At 37.7% G+C, this 19,663-nt stretch overlaps 3 protein-coding genes across 5 annotated transcripts; all 3 read right to left on the bottom strand.

Moving 5' to 3' along the window:
• Positions 1 to 4,662: 4,662 nt before the first annotated feature.
• Positions 4,663 to 6,113, bottom strand: LOC106296726 (probable VAMP-like protein At1g33475). 3 transcript variants are annotated; one of them, XM_013732948.1, is made up of 3 exons: positions 5,139 to 6,113; positions 4,975 to 5,023; positions 4,663 to 4,905 (listed from the first exon to the last, which is right to left on the bottom strand). In XM_013732948.1, the coding sequence occupies exons 1-3, from the start codon at positions 5,916 to 5,918 to the stop codon at positions 4,892 to 4,894; spliced, it is 843 nt and encodes a 280-aa protein (XP_013588402.1). In that variant the 5' UTR covers positions 5,919 to 6,113; the 3' UTR covers positions 4,663 to 4,891. The 3 variants fall into 3 exon arrangements, with proteins under 3 accessions (XP_013588402.1, XP_013588403.1, XP_013588401.1); XM_013732949.1 differs by having other exon boundaries at positions 4,663 to 4,896; positions 5,139 to 6,112; XM_013732947.1 differs by having other exon boundaries at positions 4,878 to 5,023.
• Positions 6,114 to 7,583: 1,470 nt separating this feature from the next.
• LOC106298671 (RING-H2 finger protein ATL58) lies at positions 7,584 to 9,117 on the bottom strand. Its single transcript, XM_013734812.1, has 3 exons — positions 8,723 to 9,117; positions 8,568 to 8,650; positions 7,584 to 8,109 (listed from the first exon to the last, which is right to left on the bottom strand). Exons 1-3 carry the CDS (start codon positions 8,942 to 8,944, stop codon positions 7,728 to 7,730), a joined length of 687 nt encoding a protein of 228 aa, XP_013590266.1. The 5' UTR covers positions 8,945 to 9,117; the 3' UTR covers positions 7,584 to 7,727.
• Positions 9,118 to 9,435: 318 nt separating this feature from the next.
• Positions 9,436 to 10,919, bottom strand: LOC106298379. Its single transcript, XM_013734492.1, has 5 exons — positions 10,709 to 10,919; positions 10,376 to 10,446; positions 10,186 to 10,291; positions 9,919 to 10,051; positions 9,436 to 9,828 (listed from the first exon to the last, which is right to left on the bottom strand). Exons 1-5 carry the CDS (start codon positions 10,783 to 10,785, stop codon positions 9,664 to 9,666), a joined length of 552 nt encoding a protein of 183 aa, XP_013589946.1. The 5' UTR covers positions 10,786 to 10,919; the 3' UTR covers positions 9,436 to 9,663.
• Between the last annotated feature and the right edge of the window lie 8,744 nt (positions 10,920 to 19,663).

The following is a 19,663-nucleotide window of genomic DNA, read 5'->3' as shown; positions in this document are numbered from 1 at the left end:
TAAACCAAAACAGAACCTACATATTTAAAAACTACACTACATGAAACATAAAAGTGTGTGAGTTTTTGGTATAACTAACACGGGCACACCGTCTGCAAAAACAAACAAATATATTTCCAAACGAACATCTATTATACTAAGGAAAAACTCATTCTGAAAATCATGAAAATGCAAAAAAATAACTAATGTTATCCAGCTCTCATACAAATACACACTACACATCATTATACATGGTCTTCGAAACAAGTAACAACTCAACGTAGACAAAACAGCAAACTTATCACAAACCATTGACTCAAAATGTTAACGTCCTCTGAATAAATGGACCTTTGAACTAAACAGTTGAAGAATTAAAGAAAAAAAAACTTAAACATACTTTTTATAAGACATAGCTATAACAACTTACCTTCACACAAAATACTACACCGTGAATAACGGACCACTTCTCTCTTATCAGCTTTCACACCAAACAGAATCTACATGAGCAAACCCACGGCAAACACTACAAGTCTACATCCACAGGCCCAACACGCAACAATCCATCATTGATTTTCAGCTACCGTCTATCATTGACAATCAAGGTAATTTAAAAGACTCAACAACTGAGTACATGGAATTCATGCTAACATACCATCACATTCACCACCCCGACTTAACCTTTCTTATTCAAGAGACTACTGAATACGTGATGAATAAACTACCAAAACGCTACAATACCATAATTAATGATCTCCAAGTTACTCTTACCATCTAGGACTAGAACCAAAATGCGACGGCAAGACTTGACGTCGATCTTATCATCACAGATCTAGGGGAAACAAATAGACCTCTAACTACATAAGAAGAAAATAATATATGCACTATATGCTTCGAAAATTATACCTATGGAAACAAACTTTGCTCTCTTACTTGTGGTCATAATTTTAATTTTACATGCATTGATCAATGGCTTCATATAAACAAAAACTACCCAATATGTAGAGAAAGTAATCTATGATTCCACCCTCAATATGATTAATAACATGGAATATCATGTTTTAATTTCCAACTTTATTTGTGTAGTATTTTCTACTTTGGTTTTTCATTTCCAAACAAAATAATTAATAATTTATCCTCATTAATAAATATTTTCTATTCACACCCTTATTCACACCTGCGGCTTTTGTTTGCTTCACCATCTCCTAAGGCTACACTATCTTCTTGGCATTCTTGTTTGGATCATCCCTCTATCTCTATTCTAAACAAAACTATTTCTCAGTTTTCTCTTTGATGTTTCTCAACTTTCTCATAAAACATTGTCTTGCTCAGATTGTTTGATTAATAAAAGTCACAAGTTTTCATTTTCTACCTCTAGTATAACCTCAACAAGACCTCTTGAGATTATTTTTACTGAAGTTTGGTCATCCCATATTCTCTCTACTGATCATTTTAAATATTATCTCATTCTTGTTGATCATTATACCAGATACGCATGACTTAACCCACTAAAACTAAAATCCCAACTCAAGTAGATATTTGTAGCCTACAAAGAACTAGTCGAAAATAGGTTCCAGCACAAAAATGGAACCATATTCTCTGATAATAGAGGTGAGTTTCTGGCATTGAAATCGTAACTTCAGGGGCATGGGATTTCTCATCTGACTTCACCTCCGCATACGCTAGAGCACAACGGTGTTGCAGAACGGAAACACAGACATGTCAAGGAGACAGGACTGACTCCTATGTCTCAAGCGATGATGCCTAAGACGTCAGGCCTTTTGCATTTGCAGCTGCCATTTACTTGATCAATAGATTGCCAACTCCAAATCTGGAGTTTCAATCGCCATACAAGAATTTGTTTCAGAAAGCTCCCAACTACAATCGTCTTCGCGTCTTTGGTTGTTAGTGTTTCCCTTGGCTGAGAACCTACACACACAAGATGGAAGATCAATCGAAACCCTGTATCTATCTGGGTTATTCAACAAACCAGAGTGTGTACCTATGTCTCCACTTGCCAACAGGAAAGTTATACACTTCGAGGCATGTCGTATTCCAGGAATCTGTCTTTCCTTTTGCATCACCTGTGACTAATGGTACTTCTAGCTCCATTGTCGACGATGAAAACTCAGAGTCACCGCGCGTATCAACATCCAATTACTCGTGTGCCTCTTCAAAAATCAACGTCTGGGCAGCAACCTGCATCCCCGTGTTTAGATCCTCACCCACAGTTGCCTATCTAGTCTCCGTCGCTGCCTCAACTCAGGTACCACCTTCTTCCTCTGACTCTTAATATCATTCTTCTTATTCATCTACTTCTAAGTCCACTGCTCCACATCAAAACGGACCGCAACCCACGGCCCAGAAAATTCACCAAATAAATGAAACCATCAACCTCAGAATTCAGATCCATGACCTCAAAATACCCAAACTCGTGTCTCTCCAGCCAGTGAACCACAAAGTCAACCATCGATAAATTTTCAAAATTCCCAGAACCTACAAAATCCCGACTCCGACACCATTAGACAACCACCACAAAATCGTCATCAAATACAAACAAGGGCGGAGAACAAGATTGTCAAGACAAATTCCAAATTTAGTTTCACCGCGTCACAGAAGAAATCTAATCAAGAACCACGTACTGTAGCCCAGGCTCTAAAAGATGAACGCTGGTGTAAAGCAATGTCTAAGTAGTATGATGCTCAAATACAGTATGAAACATGGGAGTTGGTGACAACAGCTCCTTCAAGCAACATCCAAGATTGGAGTACCAAGAGTCCCTCCATCTTGAGGGGGAATATCAAGGATAAAAGTAGATATGGAAAGGACTGTTATGTAAATGATATAACCTTGACATAGAGGATACTTGACAACTATATAGTGTAATGTGTTGATCTAATAATACTTACATTCCACATTCTATATGTGCGGCCATGCTTTGGGTTTTGTTCAGTTTTTGTTCTTATTATTGCAGCATCATTCTATAGCCGCTGGTCGCTATCAGGTTTGTATATTGAATCTATCTCTAGTTCTTAGAAGAGAAGTGTGTTGCGTTTGAGGTCTCTGTTAGTCTGTGAGGCTTCTTCATGTTCTTGTGATGGCGCACTCTAGATCTTGGCCATCCAAGTGTTGGAGCTTGTTCTCTTGTTCATCTCCAACAAGTAACTCCTTTTTAATTGTTTTAAGTTACCATTTTATCATTAGACATAATATTTACCATTTCAACCACTTTTCTAGGGAGGATTGGCTATAGCGTAAGGGATTCAAAGTTTTATCAGGTATGCTTTTGGAACCCTCCTTTCTTCTGCAAGAGCTTCATCGATTGCAATAGAACCGGCTTGGAGGCGAATGGGATGTTAAGGGCTCCTTATTCAGATTAACTAAATCGAGCAGCAAAAAGATGTAAGATTCGGAATTTTCCAATAAATTTATGTATGCAGTCCTCTGATTTATAGCTGCTTCGATGATGGTTGTACTCTTTTGTTCAAATCCTTATTTTGTTATGTTGTAATTACACATTTAAAGGTCGATTTTAGTTTATACTCCTTCCGTTTCAAAATAGATGATGTTTTGGAGAGTTTTTGATGTTTCAAAATACATGATATTTTGATATTTAATATTAATTTTAGTTTTATTGAAAACTGTGTGACCAATGATGTTTTATAATTTTTGTGATGATTGGTTGAATTAATTTTACTTTATATTTTTTAAGTTACTTCTTAGATAAAATGTAAATATCTTAATTCTTGTGTATCTAACCAAAACATCAACTATTTTGAAACAGAAGGAGTACTAGAAATGAATCCGCAGAGACATTATAATTATTATTATATAGTTTTCAGTGGTTTTTTATCTCAATAATTGGTTTTATTGGCAAGAAACCATAGTTTGGAGTTTGGGTATTGCAAGTTCCAGTTAAGTCTCACATAGGGGTTTAACTTGAACCATAGTCATACGCATCACTCATCTTTTCAACTTCAAAATCTTAGGGTTTGGCTGATCAACAAGAAAAAGGAAAGGATTTCCCGGGAAAGGCTCAAGAAGTGAAATGCCACCACCTGGAAGCGTTTGAAGTAGTGTGTTCAAAGGTGTTCTCACTACTTCCCGCAATATTCATTTCAATGTGTAGTCTTTGGGTTATTAGGTGTAGGGCCATGTTCTTTAGGAAATGTCTTTATCTAGAAAGCTATAACTGAAAGAAAGGAACACAAACTTCCTTTGAAGAGAAAGGAAAGAATGGTGTTTGTGACATCCATGAATATTCTCCGTGGCTAAGCTCAGGAGTTATAGCCACACTTGAAACAAACTTTAGATTAAGATGATGTTCAAGATTCAAGATTTAGATTCATATTCTCAACACTCCCGATGGACTGTGAGGTCATAGCATTTGCATGATTTTTTTTTTTTTTGCTTCTTGGGGAGATATTTTCGTTGCCTTTAGGTTCTTCTCTTAACATCAACTAAAACAGTTGACCAACCAACCATGGTTAGGATTCAGGTGAGGTGTACTTATCACTTTCTTATTTCTCTTTTACTTTATCCTCTATGTCTTCAAGACAAAAATAAACTCTGAAGACTATTTTAATGTATTTGTTGTTTTCTTGCAAGTGTGTGATTCTGGTTCTATGTAAGAAAACAAAATCTTCACTGAAATAGTATAATTGCAATATTTCACTTGATAGGAAGTAATATAATCCTTTTCTATTAACTTGTGACAATGTCTCATAACATTTATTACTTAACATTCATATATTTTATGTTGTGAAGAGGTATTACTAAATATCATCTGGCAGAACAGAGAACACAGTTCTGAAATAAGGCATTATACCCGTGATCCAAACACACAAATTTTGTCCATTCACATCAACAAATGTAGAGCCAGGAACAAAGAAGGCCGCAGCTCAATCACACAGAATTAACCTGCTTTCACTAAATCATATGAACACAATTCAAGAAATCATACATACACAAACCCAGGTGGAAACTTTAGCCTCTTACCTAGTAGATATACAATCAACAGTTCTGCGGAGTATGTCAACTGCAGTCTCTATATCAGAATTACAGAAAAGGAAATACATATGAGAAAGAATAATAATAGACCAATCAATCAAGGTGAAAGTAAGAACTTAGAGGAGAAGAGGGCTTGTTAATCAAGTACGTACACACTGAATGCCCTGACAAATGGCCAACCAAACACCAAGTAGAGTCAAACAAATAGCTGCATCAATGACAAGAACAATCTTCACTTGACGCCGCCACTTCTTTTCAATGCTCTGCGAGCCACTAGATCGATCCCTTCTTGGAACATATGTTGCTGCTGCTGCTGCTGCAGATGAGGCATTAGAACTCTCAGTAACGTTTCCTCTATCAGTAGATTTCCGTTGTTCCTCTACCTCAACGCCTCTCAATGTGTTCACATGATCTTTCCCTTTCTTCTTCTTCTCTTGCTTGTTGGATCTTCCCAGAAGCGGGGCTTTCGTGGAAATAGCCACATCGCTCTGTTCAGCACCATCAATGGAAGGTGATGATAAGGGGAGACAAGTGAGATGATTAGTCTCAGCAACACGCTCTAACGAAGCTATGAGTCTTCGAACAAGCTGGTCTTGAACATTGTTAAAACTGATACTCCCGGAGAAACTTCCTCTTGAATTCTTCTTATCTGCTTTCTTTAACTCATCCCTTAGATTCTCAAGAAACTCAAGAACGCTAGATCTCTTGAAAACCTCATCAACAATGGCGAAATACACGAGCCCATCTTCTTCAATCAAGAACCCAAAGGTCCTCTTACTTATGGTTTCGAAGTACCACTTGTGGAAAGGCGGAGTCTTTTCTAAACACAAGGCAGCGAGACTTTCGTTACGGTGGTGGTCTCCGCCATTGTTGTAACCGTACAGAATCTGATTGCCGCTTGAGACACAACAGTAGTGAATTGTTGAACCCATTTTCGATTAGGGCAGCCGCAAGATCTCTCTGAGATTACAGCAACGAGATGACACAAGTTTAAAGATCCTTTATCTTTGCCGAGAGAAAAGGAAAGGAATCTTTGTTAGGACCAAACAAGAGGGAGAAAGAGAAAGCATTAAAGCAGAGACAGAGGACAATACAAGCTTTGTTCTCGGCCGTTAGACCATGTTTATCCCATAAAACTTTAAATGAGTTTTTTTAAAAACAAATTATTTTTTATAAAAAAAAAAAGATGCATCAATCGCGAGCACTATGTGTCATGGAATCCGCAAACGGTATAAAATCTCAACAATAATTGATTTTAATCTAGGCCTTTTGTTACCTGACTTTTGTGTTTTTGTGGGATCCCCTCTTCTAAGAAACTTCCTAATCATCCCCGACAAACTTGCCCTAAACATGAATCAGCAGAAACACGTCTCCCTCTCCTAAATTCTTGATTGATTTAGTCTCTCTCTCACCCACCTTTGACTCTGCTTTTTCTTTTATGCCTTATCCGTAGCCAAAGGCTAAGATCAAACCCTTTTTGAATATTTCATTATTTAGTTATCTTTTGTAACAGACCATATGCTATTACTCTTTGTTTTAGCGCGCTGAGCAAACAACACAGATGATAAGGAGTCAAGTTTCTGTGGAAAGTAATTCAAATGGTGGTTGGATTCCGTTGGGTTGATTTGGATTTTTGATATTATATTTATAACTTCCATTCAGGTTTTACTAATGTTTGGATTGGTTCTGATTCGGATCTTTCTAGCTTTTTTTCAGTTTGGATTCGGTTTTGTTCGAATTATAACCAATGTCTGAAAATGCCCAAAAATATTTTTTTTAAACTTAAAAATTACCAAAAATATTCAGAATATACTAGTTAAACTACATAAACTAACTAAAAGGTATTCAAAAAATAATAAATAAAACAGACTACAAAAATCTTTAAAATACTCTGAAATATCTAAATTACTTTAATATTTATATAATCATTAACAAATTTAACTAATTTCGGATATGTTTGGATTTTAATTCGGATTTCGGTTCAGGTTGTACCCAAACCCGAAGTACCAAGCTCTTAAAAATCCATTCGGAGATTTTTTGTATAGCAGATTGGATGAGTATCAGTTTACGGTTGAGGTAAAAAGGCTCAGGCCTAGTGGAAAGAGAGCTCATTTTTCAAATGTTTGATTCCAACATCAAGACCATTCGGGTTTTACTAATTTTTGGATTGGTTCCGGTTCAGATTCTTCTAGCTTTTTTTCAGTTCGATTCGGTTCGAATTATAACCAATGTCTGAAAATGCCCAAAAATATTTTTTTTTTAAACTTAAAAGTTACCAAAAATATTCAAAATATACTAGTTAAACTACTAAACTAACTAAAAGATATTCAAAAAATAACAAATAAAACAGACTACAAAAATCTTTAAAATACTCTGAAATATCTAAATTACTTTAATATTTATATAATGATTAGCATATTTAACTAATTTCGGACATTTTCAGATTTTAATTCGGATTTTGGTTCAGCTTGTACCCAAACCCGAAGTACCAAGCTCTTAAAATCCGTTCGGAGATTTTTTGTATAACAGATCAGATGAGTATCAGTTTACGGTTCGTGTTAAGGTCGGGGCTTCAGTCCGAGGGAAAAAGGCCCAGGCCTAGTGGAAAGAGAGGTCATTTTTCAAATGTTTGATTCCAACATCAAGACCAAAGTGTCTGCTTCTTCTATGAATCAAGCTCTAACGCACTAATGTTACAAACTCTACAGTTACATGAAGGACTGAACACAAGCTCTAAATCTTTAACCAAGTTTACAATTACCACCACCACTTGATGTACCGATGATGTTTCGTTCATCTTCTTGCGTTTCTTTAGAGCTCTCTGTATCTCGATCATTCTCATTTGGATCACATTGTTGCTCTTGGACATCATTTCCGTGGTCGTCTGGCTGAGGTTCCGGGTCACTTGATACTCCTCCATCAGGGATCCTAGGACTGGGAACAGGAGGATCTTCTTCTTGGCTTTGATGAGATTGGTTCGGGATAAGATTGAGACGGCAAAGAGGGCAAGTGGTATGTGAGGTGAGCCAAAGATCAATGCAGTCCAAGTGAAAAGTATGTCCACATGCCGGGATCTGTTGAAGTTTTTCATCTGCTTGATAGTCACCAAGGCACACTGAACATCTGTAATTCAAAATTTCCAAATCTGTTTATTCCTTGGTTCTAGTTTGGCTCTCAGTAACAAGGTTTAAGTCCAACGATCTACACAACTTGGGATAACAAATTATTTCAGACTATCAGGGAGTATGAGGACTTGAAATCTATCTTTCTTCCAAATAAGATTAAGATTATACAACAACTGTCCAGAATCTATACCACAGCCATAACCTCCTACAATTATCTGAGATCATGGAAGCAACTGTTGTCCCATTTCAACCTCCATTCAAGTAACAAACTGAATTCAATTTGAGCCAAACAGAACACTATAGACCCAATTGTAAATATATATCATCTTTGTTTTCTTCCCCCATTGTAAGAAGATTTATTTAATTCACTAAACTAACCTTTTAAACGTTCTATCACTACCCTTGTTCCAATTTATGAAAAAGAGGATTAATATAGAGAAGGGAAAAGAAACTCACTGTGAATCCATTACAAAGAAGCTCTCTTTAAAGACGACAATGGGAAGCATCTCTCTCAGCTCTTTGCTTAACCCTAACTCAGCCTGTTCAAGTTAAAACCCACGGCCAGTTACTACAGAACTAAATTCCAATTAAACGAAGGTATATATGAGTACCGTGGAGATGGAGTTTCCGGGGAGGAAAGTAGTTCGCATTCCGAGGGAAGACAAATCGGCGCTGCCACGACGGAGGTAAATGACGTAGAATACGAAGAGGATGATGAAAGTGAAGCAGATTGGGACGGAGAAGATAAAAGCTTGGTATAGTTTGAGCTCCGGCGTGTTCACGCCGCTGGATGAACTGTAGTTCTCCGGGTTTGAATTGCTGTAAGAAGACATCAGACACACAAATAGACAAACAACTAAATGTCCGAAAAGTTACAAGAGAGTGACGAAAGCGGAGATTGGAGATCGGAAATGAAAAAACAATAATGTGATTTGTGATGTGGCAGAGTTTTCAGGCGAAGCATTCAGCAGGCAACTAACTGCCTGTTTCCTTTCTTCATCTTTTATTTTTATTTTTATTTTTATTTTTTGTCAGAATATTCTTAATTAGGAGGAAAAGATTAGATATAAAAATAGGGATTAGGCGCATTAATGATCTGATTAAGAAAGTTTTAGTTAATTTTCCCTTAGGTTTTGGCAGACAATAAAGCGATGATTAGAGTGAGCCATGTGAACAAGAAAAGGCAAAACGTTACACCCGATCATAGTCCACAGATACTTCTTCTTTTGTGGCCCTTACCCACAAAGCCATCACCAAATGGAGACACGTACCAGATTTTTTTTTTTGTTTTTTTTTGTTTTCTTATATCTACAAAAACATAAAAGATGTTTAAAGGTTTATTTTTATATGGGCAGACATCCCATGTTCGTGTACCTATATCATCAATATAAAGCTATTTCAGTTCTAGTCTAATAATTGATTCACATATAGACAACATATCACATAAACATAGCACGACACAAGCTCAAGATTCTTGGAAACAACCAAGAACCTTGGTGTTTAGTATTGATAGAGCGGTAGAGGAGATGTGAGGTTCTTGGTCTCTGTTGACTTAAGCGACCCTTTCCTTTGACTTGAAGTCTGAGTGCATACTGGTGGGTGACTTTGCGGTCGGAGAAACAGAGCTGAAGTTACGGACAAGGATTTTGAAACATGGTAGAAACAGGATGTACAGTCCAACGATCACAAATGGAGTCGCTATGAGCCACCCTAGTAGCTGCAAAAATAATTAGGTTCATGCTTAAGAAGCTTCTCATTGATATATCCAAAATCTGCACCACTTAGCTTAACAGTAGAAGAACCTTACCGCATTACCAATGCTTAAAAAGACTTCTCTGGAAGCTTGGCCTGTGAAAACTTTCTTTAGGGCATCGGAGGTTAGAGGAAAATGTGGTCCACCGGTTAGTTTTTCGCCAAGCCGTAAGAAAGGCACCATAAGACTTCAATGTGGAAAAACATGTAAACCAAAATTACACATAAAAGGACAACCCCCTTCGATACTTTCAGAACTAATAGAAAACTGTGCTTTAACTTCTCTTTGTATTGACCGTAGCGAGCGATTATGAAGGATTACCTTAGTTCAATAGGAGTCGCAATGAAGTTAAACAACATGACAGTTGGCGCATGACAAAGAGATCCAAGCAACGCAATAGCTACCCCACACAGCAACACCGTAACACCTATTAAATACCGCAAAGACCCCATCTACTTTTAGACCACAAACACTATAAATTATCTAATGAGAAGTGGGTAGAAGAACGCACCACAGATTGGAAATACTCCAATGGTAACGCCCAGTGCCGCAGAGAAAGACAGCTGCTTTGGCTCAGCACCTCTAAAGAAACCCCAAAAAGGGAAAAACACCAAAAGCTTGGTTTACTTTCTTTACAACATCAACTATTTCACAAGATATAACGTAACTGTTCGATTTGGTATTATACTGTAGCAAATAAGAAACCAAAGACTGATCAAGTAATCTATTTTGATTCCACCTCTCAAGTAACCAACTCTAAGATACGATTTATGAAGAGAGGATACCACAGGTTAACTTGCAAAGAGAGGAACATATGATATATATGAAGAGAGTAGAACAAAACCTGCGCAGGATCTGGACAAGAGGTTCGGTGATTTTCTTATCGAACCAAGCCTTCAATCTAACTTTGGAGATCGCCATCACGATTATTCTTCGGATAAAGATTTGATAAAGTTCTCAGTAAGTAAAACCTGAAGAACAACTCAAAAGTCTCAAATCCGCTTCTCTTGTTTAACCTGTGTGCCTCCGCTCCACCGCTTCACGCAACCACCAGTCTTTGGTTTCTTATTTGTCTTCATTGGATTAAAATTTGGGCCTTTATGAATCCAAAACTAAACGGGTTAAATCATAATGGCCCTTCATTGGATTAGTAATTGGGTCTTTGTGAATCCAGAAACAAAAGCAGGTCGACCCCTCGCAATTAGCAGACTGGGTTGTAAAATTGTATGCGAAACGCACCGTTTTGACTAAGGCGAAAAATAAGGTGATTTTGGAGGCGATTACAAAGCTAGTTTTTCTGATGGATTCGGCTACTCCGCCGAGCTCATCTGATCCGCCAGAGAGAGATCGTGAGGTCTTGAAGGTTGCAGAGAACGTGGAGGGTCCGAAGGTTCTGTTGGATGTTGAATTGAAGAAATCTGAAACAAGTTGGGTGTCGATCGAAAAAGATAAAAGGGTTCTCAAGAAGTACGATGTTGCAGTCGAATCGAGGGATGGGGAGAACAAGGTACGATTCCGGACGAGATCTTTTCAGATTCAACTCCTCTCTGGGAAGAATTTTTAGTCGGGAAGTTTTTGGATATCGCTCCTCACATAGCTAAGGTTCATATGGTGGTAAATAAGATCTGGAGCTATGGTGACTCTAGCTCTAAAGTGGAGGTGTATGATGTGGATGCTAAAACGATGAGGTTCAAGATATCGAACTTGAAAGCTAGGGAAAAGGTAATCAAAAGAGGGATGTGGAATATTCCAGGTGTTACGATGGTTGTGAAGAAGTGGACTCTAAAGGCTGAAGAGGAGTAACATGAAGATGAAGCTATTCCGATGTGGGTTCATTTGAGGAAGATTCCGCTCAGTACGTTCTCGTGGGAGGCTCTAAGTTTCATGACGAGTACCATGGGGTATCCAGTCGGTCTGCACCCTGAGACAATTGCGTGTTCCAACTTTGAGGAGGCTAAAGTTTTTGTCAAAGTAGACATAACAAAAGCTTTACCAAAGGAAATTGATTTCACATGGGGTGGTAAGGAGTTTACGACGGCTTTCCATTACCCGTGGCTACCATCTAGGTGCAACCTTTGTGAGAAGTGGGGGCACACTGATATGGTCTGTGGGATGAAAAGAAGAGAGAAGAAGCTGGAAGAAAGAGAGAAAAATGAGGAGAGTTCAAAAGTTAAGGTAATGGAGATAGTAGGAGAACTAGAGAAAAGTATTGTTGTGCATGATAAATCTGTTCAAGCTATGGAGGTTGGTACTATTAGAAAGGAAGATTCAGAGGTAAAGAAAGCTGATGCAGTGGGAAGTTCTGGTCAGGGCTCAGAAGAGAGGAAAGGAAATGGCTGGTCACTTGTATCGCCTGATAAAATTGGCAGAGCTCATGCTACACCGGTGAGAAATGCTAGTAAAGTTCAAATTTCTGCTTCCAAGTTTTCTGTTCTATCTGTAGACGAAGAGGAGGAAGGTGAGATTACTGAGACTCAGGAGGATGACGGTATCGAAAATGAGGAATCTGAGATAGTGAGTATTCTAGAGGGTGATATGCTGGAAGATGAGATTCTTGATCAGAAGGTTAAAGAGAAGGACAAAGCAGTGATGCAAAAAGGAGGTAGAAGAGTTCAGAGGACTAAAGCTCAAGAGGTTCAGCCTAAGAGTAAAAGGTCCTCTAGACATAATCTATAATCATGGCAAGTTTCTTCTGGAATGTTAGAGGATTTAATCAAGATTTGAAGCATTACGTGGTAACTGATTGGGTAAATAATAGGGAGATGAAGTTTGGTTGCATTTTGGAGACTAGAGTGAAGGAAGGAAAAGCTGAGAAAATTCTTAAAAAAGTGTTTAGAGATTGGTCTTCTATAACAAATTATGAAGACAATAGAGGTGGAAGAATCTGGTTAGTTTGGAGAGATGTGATTCGTATGACTCCTGTATATAAGTCAGATCAGATAATAACCTGCTCAGTGGAGATGCAGGGTGAAGAGGGATTTTATTATTCTTGTATATATGCTAGTAATTAAGAGGAGGAGAGGAAGGCGTTGTGGGAAGACTTGGTTCATCACAATAGCTCTTCCTGTTTCAAAGATAAAGCTTGGCTAATTATGGGAGACTTTAACGAAATATTGGATGGTGGAGAGAGTTCAAGATTTGATAACATGAGAAGGGTTTCTAATGGGATGAGAGATTTTCAGAGATTGGTTTTGCACTGTCAGCTTACTGATATTGCTTATCAAGGGCCAAAGTATACGTGGTGCAATAAGCGGGAAGATGGAATCATTTGTAAGAAGCTGGATAGGGTTCTACTGAATGAGGAGGTGGTTCAGAGGTTCAGCAATGCATATTCTGTTTTCGAACCGGGAAGTTGTTCAGATCATATGTGTTGTACAGTCCAGGTGAAAAGATTAAGAGACCTTTCAAGTATGTTAACGCTATAGGAAGTCTTCTTGATTATCTACCTATGATCCAAGGATATTGGAATTCCACAGCGAGGTTATATCACTCAACTTCTGCGATGTATAGATTCTCAAAGAAGCAAAAGACATTAAAGCCGTTGATTCGAGAGATGGGGAGAAATAAGTTGGGTAACCTCACCAAAAGGGCTAAGGAAGCGTTTGAAGTGTTATGTGAAAAGCAGAACAAGACATTAGTGAACCCAAGTTCTGTTGCAATTCAAGAGGAGGCAGATGCATATGGGAAGTGGTTACATATTGCAAGCTTGGAGGAATATTTTCTTAAACAAAGAGCGAAGTTGCATTGGCTAGATGTGGGATATAAGAATAACAAAACTTTTCACAGAGCAATTAAAACCTGTCAAGCCAGAACATGATCAGAGAAATCAGATGCAGAAGTGGAAGAGTAGTGTCTACACATTATGAGATAAAGCAAGAAGCTGAAAGTTTTTTTGCTGAGTTTCTTAATCATAGACCTGCAAACTATCGAGGTGCTTCGGAGGAAGAGTTACATGAGCTGCTCAAATTTCGCTGCTCATCAGATGAGTGTAGTCAATTGCAGGCAGTAGTGACAGAGGAGGAGATTCGCAATGTGCTCTTTGCAATGCCAAATAACAAGTCACCAGGTCCAGATGGATACCCGTGTGAATTCTTCAAAACAGTCTGGCCGGTAATATCTCAAGACTTCATCACTGCGGTTCAATCTGTTTTCAGATATGGGTTTTTGCCGAAAGGTGTCAACTCTACCATCCTTACGTTAATTCCCAAGAAGTTGGATTCGATGGAGATGAAGGACTATCGACCTATTGTGTGCTGTAATGTTATCTACAAGGTGGTTTCAAAGATTCTGGCAAATAGACTTAAGAAGCTTCTACCTCGCTTAATTACTGAGTCGCAGTCTGCTTTTGTGCAAGGTCGGCTTCTTATGGAAAATGTTCTCCTTGCTTCTGAGTTGGTAAAAGGCTACCATAAAGAAGAGATTACTGCGAGATGTCTAATGAAAATAGATATATCAAAAGCGTTCGATTCTGTCCAGTGGGAATTCATCTTGAAAAGTATGAAGGTTTGGGGTTTTCCGGAGAAGTTTACGCATTGGATAAAGCTCTGCATTACTAGTCCATCCTTCTCTGTTCAAGTAAATGGAGATCTTGCAGGCTACTTTCAAAGCTCTAGAGGTCTTCGACAGGGTTGCTCATTATCTCCCTACCTTTTTGTGTTGTGCATGAACGTGTTGTCATTGAAGATTGATAGAACAGTGGCTGATAAGAAGTTTGCCTTTCACCCGGGATGTAAAAAGCTTTCACTCACCCACTTGTGTTTCGCAGACGATCTAATGGTCTTCGTAGAAGGTTCTAAAAGATCTATTAAATGAGCTCTCTCTGTATTTGAAAGGTTTGAAAGCTGGTCTAGGCTGAGCATAAGTTTGAAGAAATCAACAATATATATGGCGGGGGTTGCAGAAGCTGAGAGAAGTAGTGTCTTGACGAATTTTCCTTTCGCTGTTGGTGAGCTTCCAGTGAGATATTTGGGGTTGCCTCTAATGACTCAAGCCATGAGGAAACAAGATTATCTTTCTCTACTGGAGAAAATCAGGAATAGGATAGGTACCTGGACGTGTAGGTTTCTGTCTTATGCAGGAAGACTGCAATTGATAAACTCAGTTCTTATGAGTATTGTGAATTTTTGGACAACAGTTTTTCGACTACCAAGTGCGTGTGTCAAAGAAGTGGAGCAAATTTGTGCTGCTTTTCTTTGGACTGGTCCTTCACTTAAAACTTCAAGTGCTAAAGTGGCTTGGAAAGATGTTTGTAGTTTGAAGAGTGAAGGTGGGTTGGGAATTAGAGAGTTGAAAGAAGTAAACAAGGTGTATGGGCTTAAACTGATATGGATGATGTTGGTTGGAGATTCTTTGTGGGGCAAATGGATCAAAGCTAATCTGCTTAAAGGGAAAAGTTTTTGGGAGCTAAATTCAAAAATGCAGAATGGGTCTTGGATGTGGCATAAAATGTTGAAGTTGAGAACAGAAGCGAAGAGGTTTTATCAGAAAGAGTTGGGTAATGGTAGAAATATCTCCTTTTGGTTTGATTTCTGGTCGAAGCGAGGTCCTATTTTTGATCTGTTAGGTCCGAGAGGTATCATTGATATGGGAGTGGACAGAAACGCTACATTGGAAGACGCAGCGTAAAATGTTCATCGAAGGAGAAGACATCGAACTGCTCTGCTTAATGATATTGAGGGAGAGTTGAATGTCATTGTGAGTAAACTATGCCCTGAGAAAGAAGATATCAGTGTTTGGAGAGGAAAGTCAGGTTTCAAACAGAAATTATCTTCGCGGGATACTTGGCTATTATTGAGGGAGAGTAAACCGATCTGTCCTTGGTCCAAAGGTGTCTGGTTTCCTTAAGCCACACCCAAATTTTCGTTTATGACTTGGCTCTCAATCAAGAACAGATTATCTACATTGGACAGAGTAGCCAAATGGAGTCAAGGAGTTGACACTACTTGTTTCTCTGTAAGAATGCTGCAGAAACGAGAAGTCACCTATTCTTTGAATGCGAGTATACCTCTCAGCTATGGGAATTCATTTTTAAGGGAGTCTTGGGGAGTTCTTACACAAATGTATGGACTGAGATCTTGTTGATCATAGTGGATGACAAGAGGGAGAAGATGAGTAAATTTGTATACGGTACGCTTTTCAGTCAGTATTGTATGCAGTCTGGAGAGAGAGTAACAAATTGGTGCATGGCGAGAAGCTGCTACCTTTACCAGTAATCAAAAAGCTAGTTGACAAGGGTATAAGAAACAAGATTACTTTGATGAGAATAGATGGAGCAAAGGGAATGGAGAAGCTAATGCAATTTTGGTTTCTTACTAGATTGTAACTAGGAAGCTATATGTAGTAAGGGGTGGGTAGTGAAGATTTCTTATAGAAACAAAGGAAGCACAAGTTGTATACATGCTTTTTTGAATCAATTTAACATTAACTCAAAAAAAATAATAATAATAATAATTAGCAGACTGGGTTACTTGTTTTAGTTTGTAAAGATCAGGCCAGCTTAAGACTATTAAGACATTTGGGCAAAATAATTTTTTGACCATATGTTACAAAAAGAAAAAAAAAACTTTAGACTATATAATAATTAAATTTTGATATTTTCAAAATATTATTAAATTTATTTTCCATCAATGAACTAATGTGTTTGTTTTTATTTGAGTTTCTAATTAGATTTTTGTACTCACATTTTTAATACTATATAAATTTAAATTTAGTACAGCATATATCAATAAAAGTAAAAAATAATAATAATTCGGAGTGAGCCCTGAGAGCAGTCGCACTGACTCCACTCCCCATGCTAAGCCGGTCCTGATAGTATATAAAGTGTTTACAACGTTCCTTGTTGTAGTATATAAAGTGTTACAATTTACAAAGGAAGAGCTTTATTTTTGTTCCATCCATTTATATATATTGAAGTTTAGGATCAGAAGCTTGAATTGTTTGAGTTACGTAGATATGTTCTTTGTGTTCCCATCACATTCTTCATAACCTGAACATGGATAGTTTACAGCCGTACAAACTAGTATTTAGGGTTAAATTGAATTTTTTTTTTGTCAAATAAGAGACTGTATGAAAAAAAGAATTTTGTTAGTATATATTTTGTTTCTTGATCATACAGATCAGGTAAAGGTCATTGTCAGTACTCAGTTGGCACAATTACCATTCTGATAAAATCTTATAAAATGTAGATAATAAATATGAGTCTAGATGGTGCAAGTGAGTAAAAACTTATTTTACATCTAGCAAAATTCCAACCAAACGTATCACCATGCTTGTTCATACAAATTCGATCTAAATTGCGCTTATCTTTTGAGTAAAATTCATGACATTCAGACCACAAAAGTTACAGATGGATGATATGTTCAAATTAACCATCAACCTACTCTCTCAAATAAGAAATTCAATGTAGTACTTGATGATCGAATCCACAAAGACTTTATCTTTCATATAATATACTTGATTTTTAGATGAACCTAGGTCAAATAATATAAACCAGTAAATAGAAGAAAAATAAATTATGTGGTTCCAACTCTCATATGAGAATTCAAGAAGAGTGTCGATCGATACATCCGGTTGAGTGTCGGCCGACACTTCTTTAGACAAGCAACGCACAAATCGATAGTGTTCAACTAAATCCTAAACCAACTCTCGTATGCGCCTAGGTATCTAATCCAACAGAGTTAGAGTTCTGTTAATTGATTAAACTCTCGTTCTTCTCAATTGTCCTATGATTCTAGGCTCAAATAATCAATCACACTCTCGTGCTTTTCCAACTATTCCAGATCCTAGTATTACAAGCTACCCTGGAGTACACGTCCATAAACAACACTAGGAATCCTAATAGATTTCAGTTTGACATTAATCTCATAAAATCCATAAACCTAACAGAGGATCTATTCAGACATGATAATTGTCACAGAAATCATAAATGAATAGATATAAATAGAAATCAATATAAAACCAAAACCAAAGGAGTTCCAAGAAGACTCTAAAGAAATTCCTCTCTTCTCTCCAACCCTAAAACTAGGAACAATGAATAGAATAAATCGTAACCGTCAACAATGACTTAGAAAACTTATAAATAGGGTTTAGAGTCGTCCAGGAGCATTCTGGTAATTTTTGGTGGCTTTTGGGCTTAAGTCGGTCATGAAATAGAATCGGCCTGCGTTCTTGCATCACCGTCGATCGACACCCAGGCTGTGTTGTCGATCTACATTCCTTCATCTCCTCGACAGCTTCCTCTCGCGAGACAAACATACCACTCTTAAGTAAAACGAGCATAAATTCTTTTATAGGATGCTGATTGACCTCAAACCGGTGGCATTGGAAAGCTAACTCAAATCTGTAATTAGCTCAATCGCACCATGGGAAGTTCTCCATCCATAGCTAAACATCAGATACGTCTATGCAGTTCTTCACCTCAAATGACTCCAAAATCATCAATGTTCTCCAAAACATACATGAACCTGAAAACACTCTAAAACCTACTCCAAACCCATATAATAGACTCTAAAAAAAACCTTATACCATGGCATAAAAGTGATAAAATCCATGGTATATCAACTCCCCATACTTACCCTTTTGCTTGTCCTCAAACAAAACAAGAATAAACCTGTGAAAGAAGTTTTAAAACAGCATGACTCACACAATTTTAAACTTACTACTTTTACCTCTGCATCGAATTAGTACCAACTTCAAGGGAACTTCCATGTACTAGATCTTAGCTTAGCATCCAAACAATCCATCCCACAGCTTAGCTGATTCCGCCTGACATACCATTCTACTGACCTCATTTATGCATAAAAGGTGTAGGCTAAATCTTGGGAGTATCGATCAAAGGACATGTGGACTCTTACCCCAGTAGGTACCTGAGTAAACATGTAGTCTTATTATGGTTTCTTTTCTCTCTATATTTCTCTTTTCTGAATCCTTTTAGCTCAGATCCAATGAACAATGATGCTGATGTAGTCCATCTCATTCATCTTCTTTCCGATTTTTCTTCTCTTTTTTTTTGGCAAAGTGTAGGCGAATAGTGGGGTCATCGGTAATGTACCTACCCTCGCTTCCAACAATGTGTGATCATTCCTCTGAATTAGAATAGTGCGGTCATCAGTAACGTACATACCCCTCTGCATCTCAAGAAATCATCTCAATTTCTGGATGCCGAAGAGAGGAGAGAAGGAAACCAAAATCACCCAGACTTTTACCTTTCAGACCTGAAAGAAGAGTTCGATTCAATGTATACCAAGCCCCAAAACAAACAAGTTAAGTTGATTAAGGTTGGAAGTCAGGTACCTTCAGACTTTCTCAGCTAGCATGGTTGTTATTGGCAGGTGATCCACTTTGGCATTTACATTCAATACACCGTGCAGTCAATAAAATCAAAGAATGATGTTAGAAAGTGGTTAGATAGTAAGTAAAATTGAAAAAGTTCATCATCCCCTTCTCGAATCTATAAAACTCAATAAAAACTCATAAAATAAAACTCAAAACAAAACACAATATCAATAATACCTCTCCCAGACTTAAACAACACTGTCCCCAGTGTTATACAGTCTAAGATTAGTGAGAAAATAAATCATAATGACAAAATTTAACAATGAAAAATGGTATATCTGCTCCCTGATGGTGAGCGTCGATCGAAACAGTTAAGTGGCGATTAATCATTACTCGTGATGATATGTCGATCGACATTGATCAGGTGTCGGTCCATGCTGGGTGCAGATCTCGTCTTCCTCGAATCTTCTTTTTTGATGAACAGTGACACGACTACAATATCGATCGACGATTCCGCTACAGTGTC

Source organism: Brassica oleracea, chromosome C6 (assembly GCF_000695525.1).
Source record: "Brassica oleracea var. oleracea cultivar TO1000 chromosome C6, BOL, whole genome shotgun sequence".
NCBI classification, from domain to species: domain Eukaryota; kingdom Viridiplantae; phylum Streptophyta; class Magnoliopsida; order Brassicales; family Brassicaceae; genus Brassica; species Brassica oleracea.
This window is presented reverse-complemented; position numbering and strand designations above follow the sequence as displayed.

Bases quoted from the DNA above. Each gene is read 5' to 3' on its own strand.
- LOC106298379 (XM_013734492.1), bottom strand. From the start codon at position 10,785: ATGGCGATCTCCAAAGTTAGATTGAAGGCTTGGTTCGATAAGAAAATC. The intron at 10,292-10,375 runs GTGCGTTCTTCT...GGTATTTAATAG, and splicing joins TGGAGTATTTCCAATCTGTG to GTGTTACGGTGTTGCTGTGT. The intron at 9,829-9,918 runs GTAAGGTTCTTC...TTATTTTTGCAG, and splicing joins TTTTAAGCATTGGTAATGCG to CTACTAGGGTGGCTCATAGC.
- LOC106298671 (XM_013734812.1), bottom strand. From the start codon at position 8,944: ATGTCTTCTTACAGCAATTCAAACCCGGAGAACTACAGTTCATCCAGC. The intron at 8,651-8,722 runs GTACTCATATAT...TAACTTGAACAG, and splicing joins CCGGAAACTCCATCTCCACG to GCTGAGTTAGGGTTAAGCAA. The intron at 8,110-8,567 runs GTGAGTTTCTTT...TTTGAATTACAG, and splicing joins TTCTTTGTAATGGATTCACA to ATGTTCAGTGTGCCTTGGTG.
- LOC106296726 (XM_013732947.1), bottom strand. From the start codon at position 5,918: ATGGGTTCAACAATTCACTACTGTTGTGTCTCAAGCGGCAATCAGATT. The intron at 5,024-5,138 runs GTACGTACTTGA...ATTCTGATATAG, and splicing joins TTTGTCAGGGCATTCAGTGT to AGACTGCAGTTGACATACTC.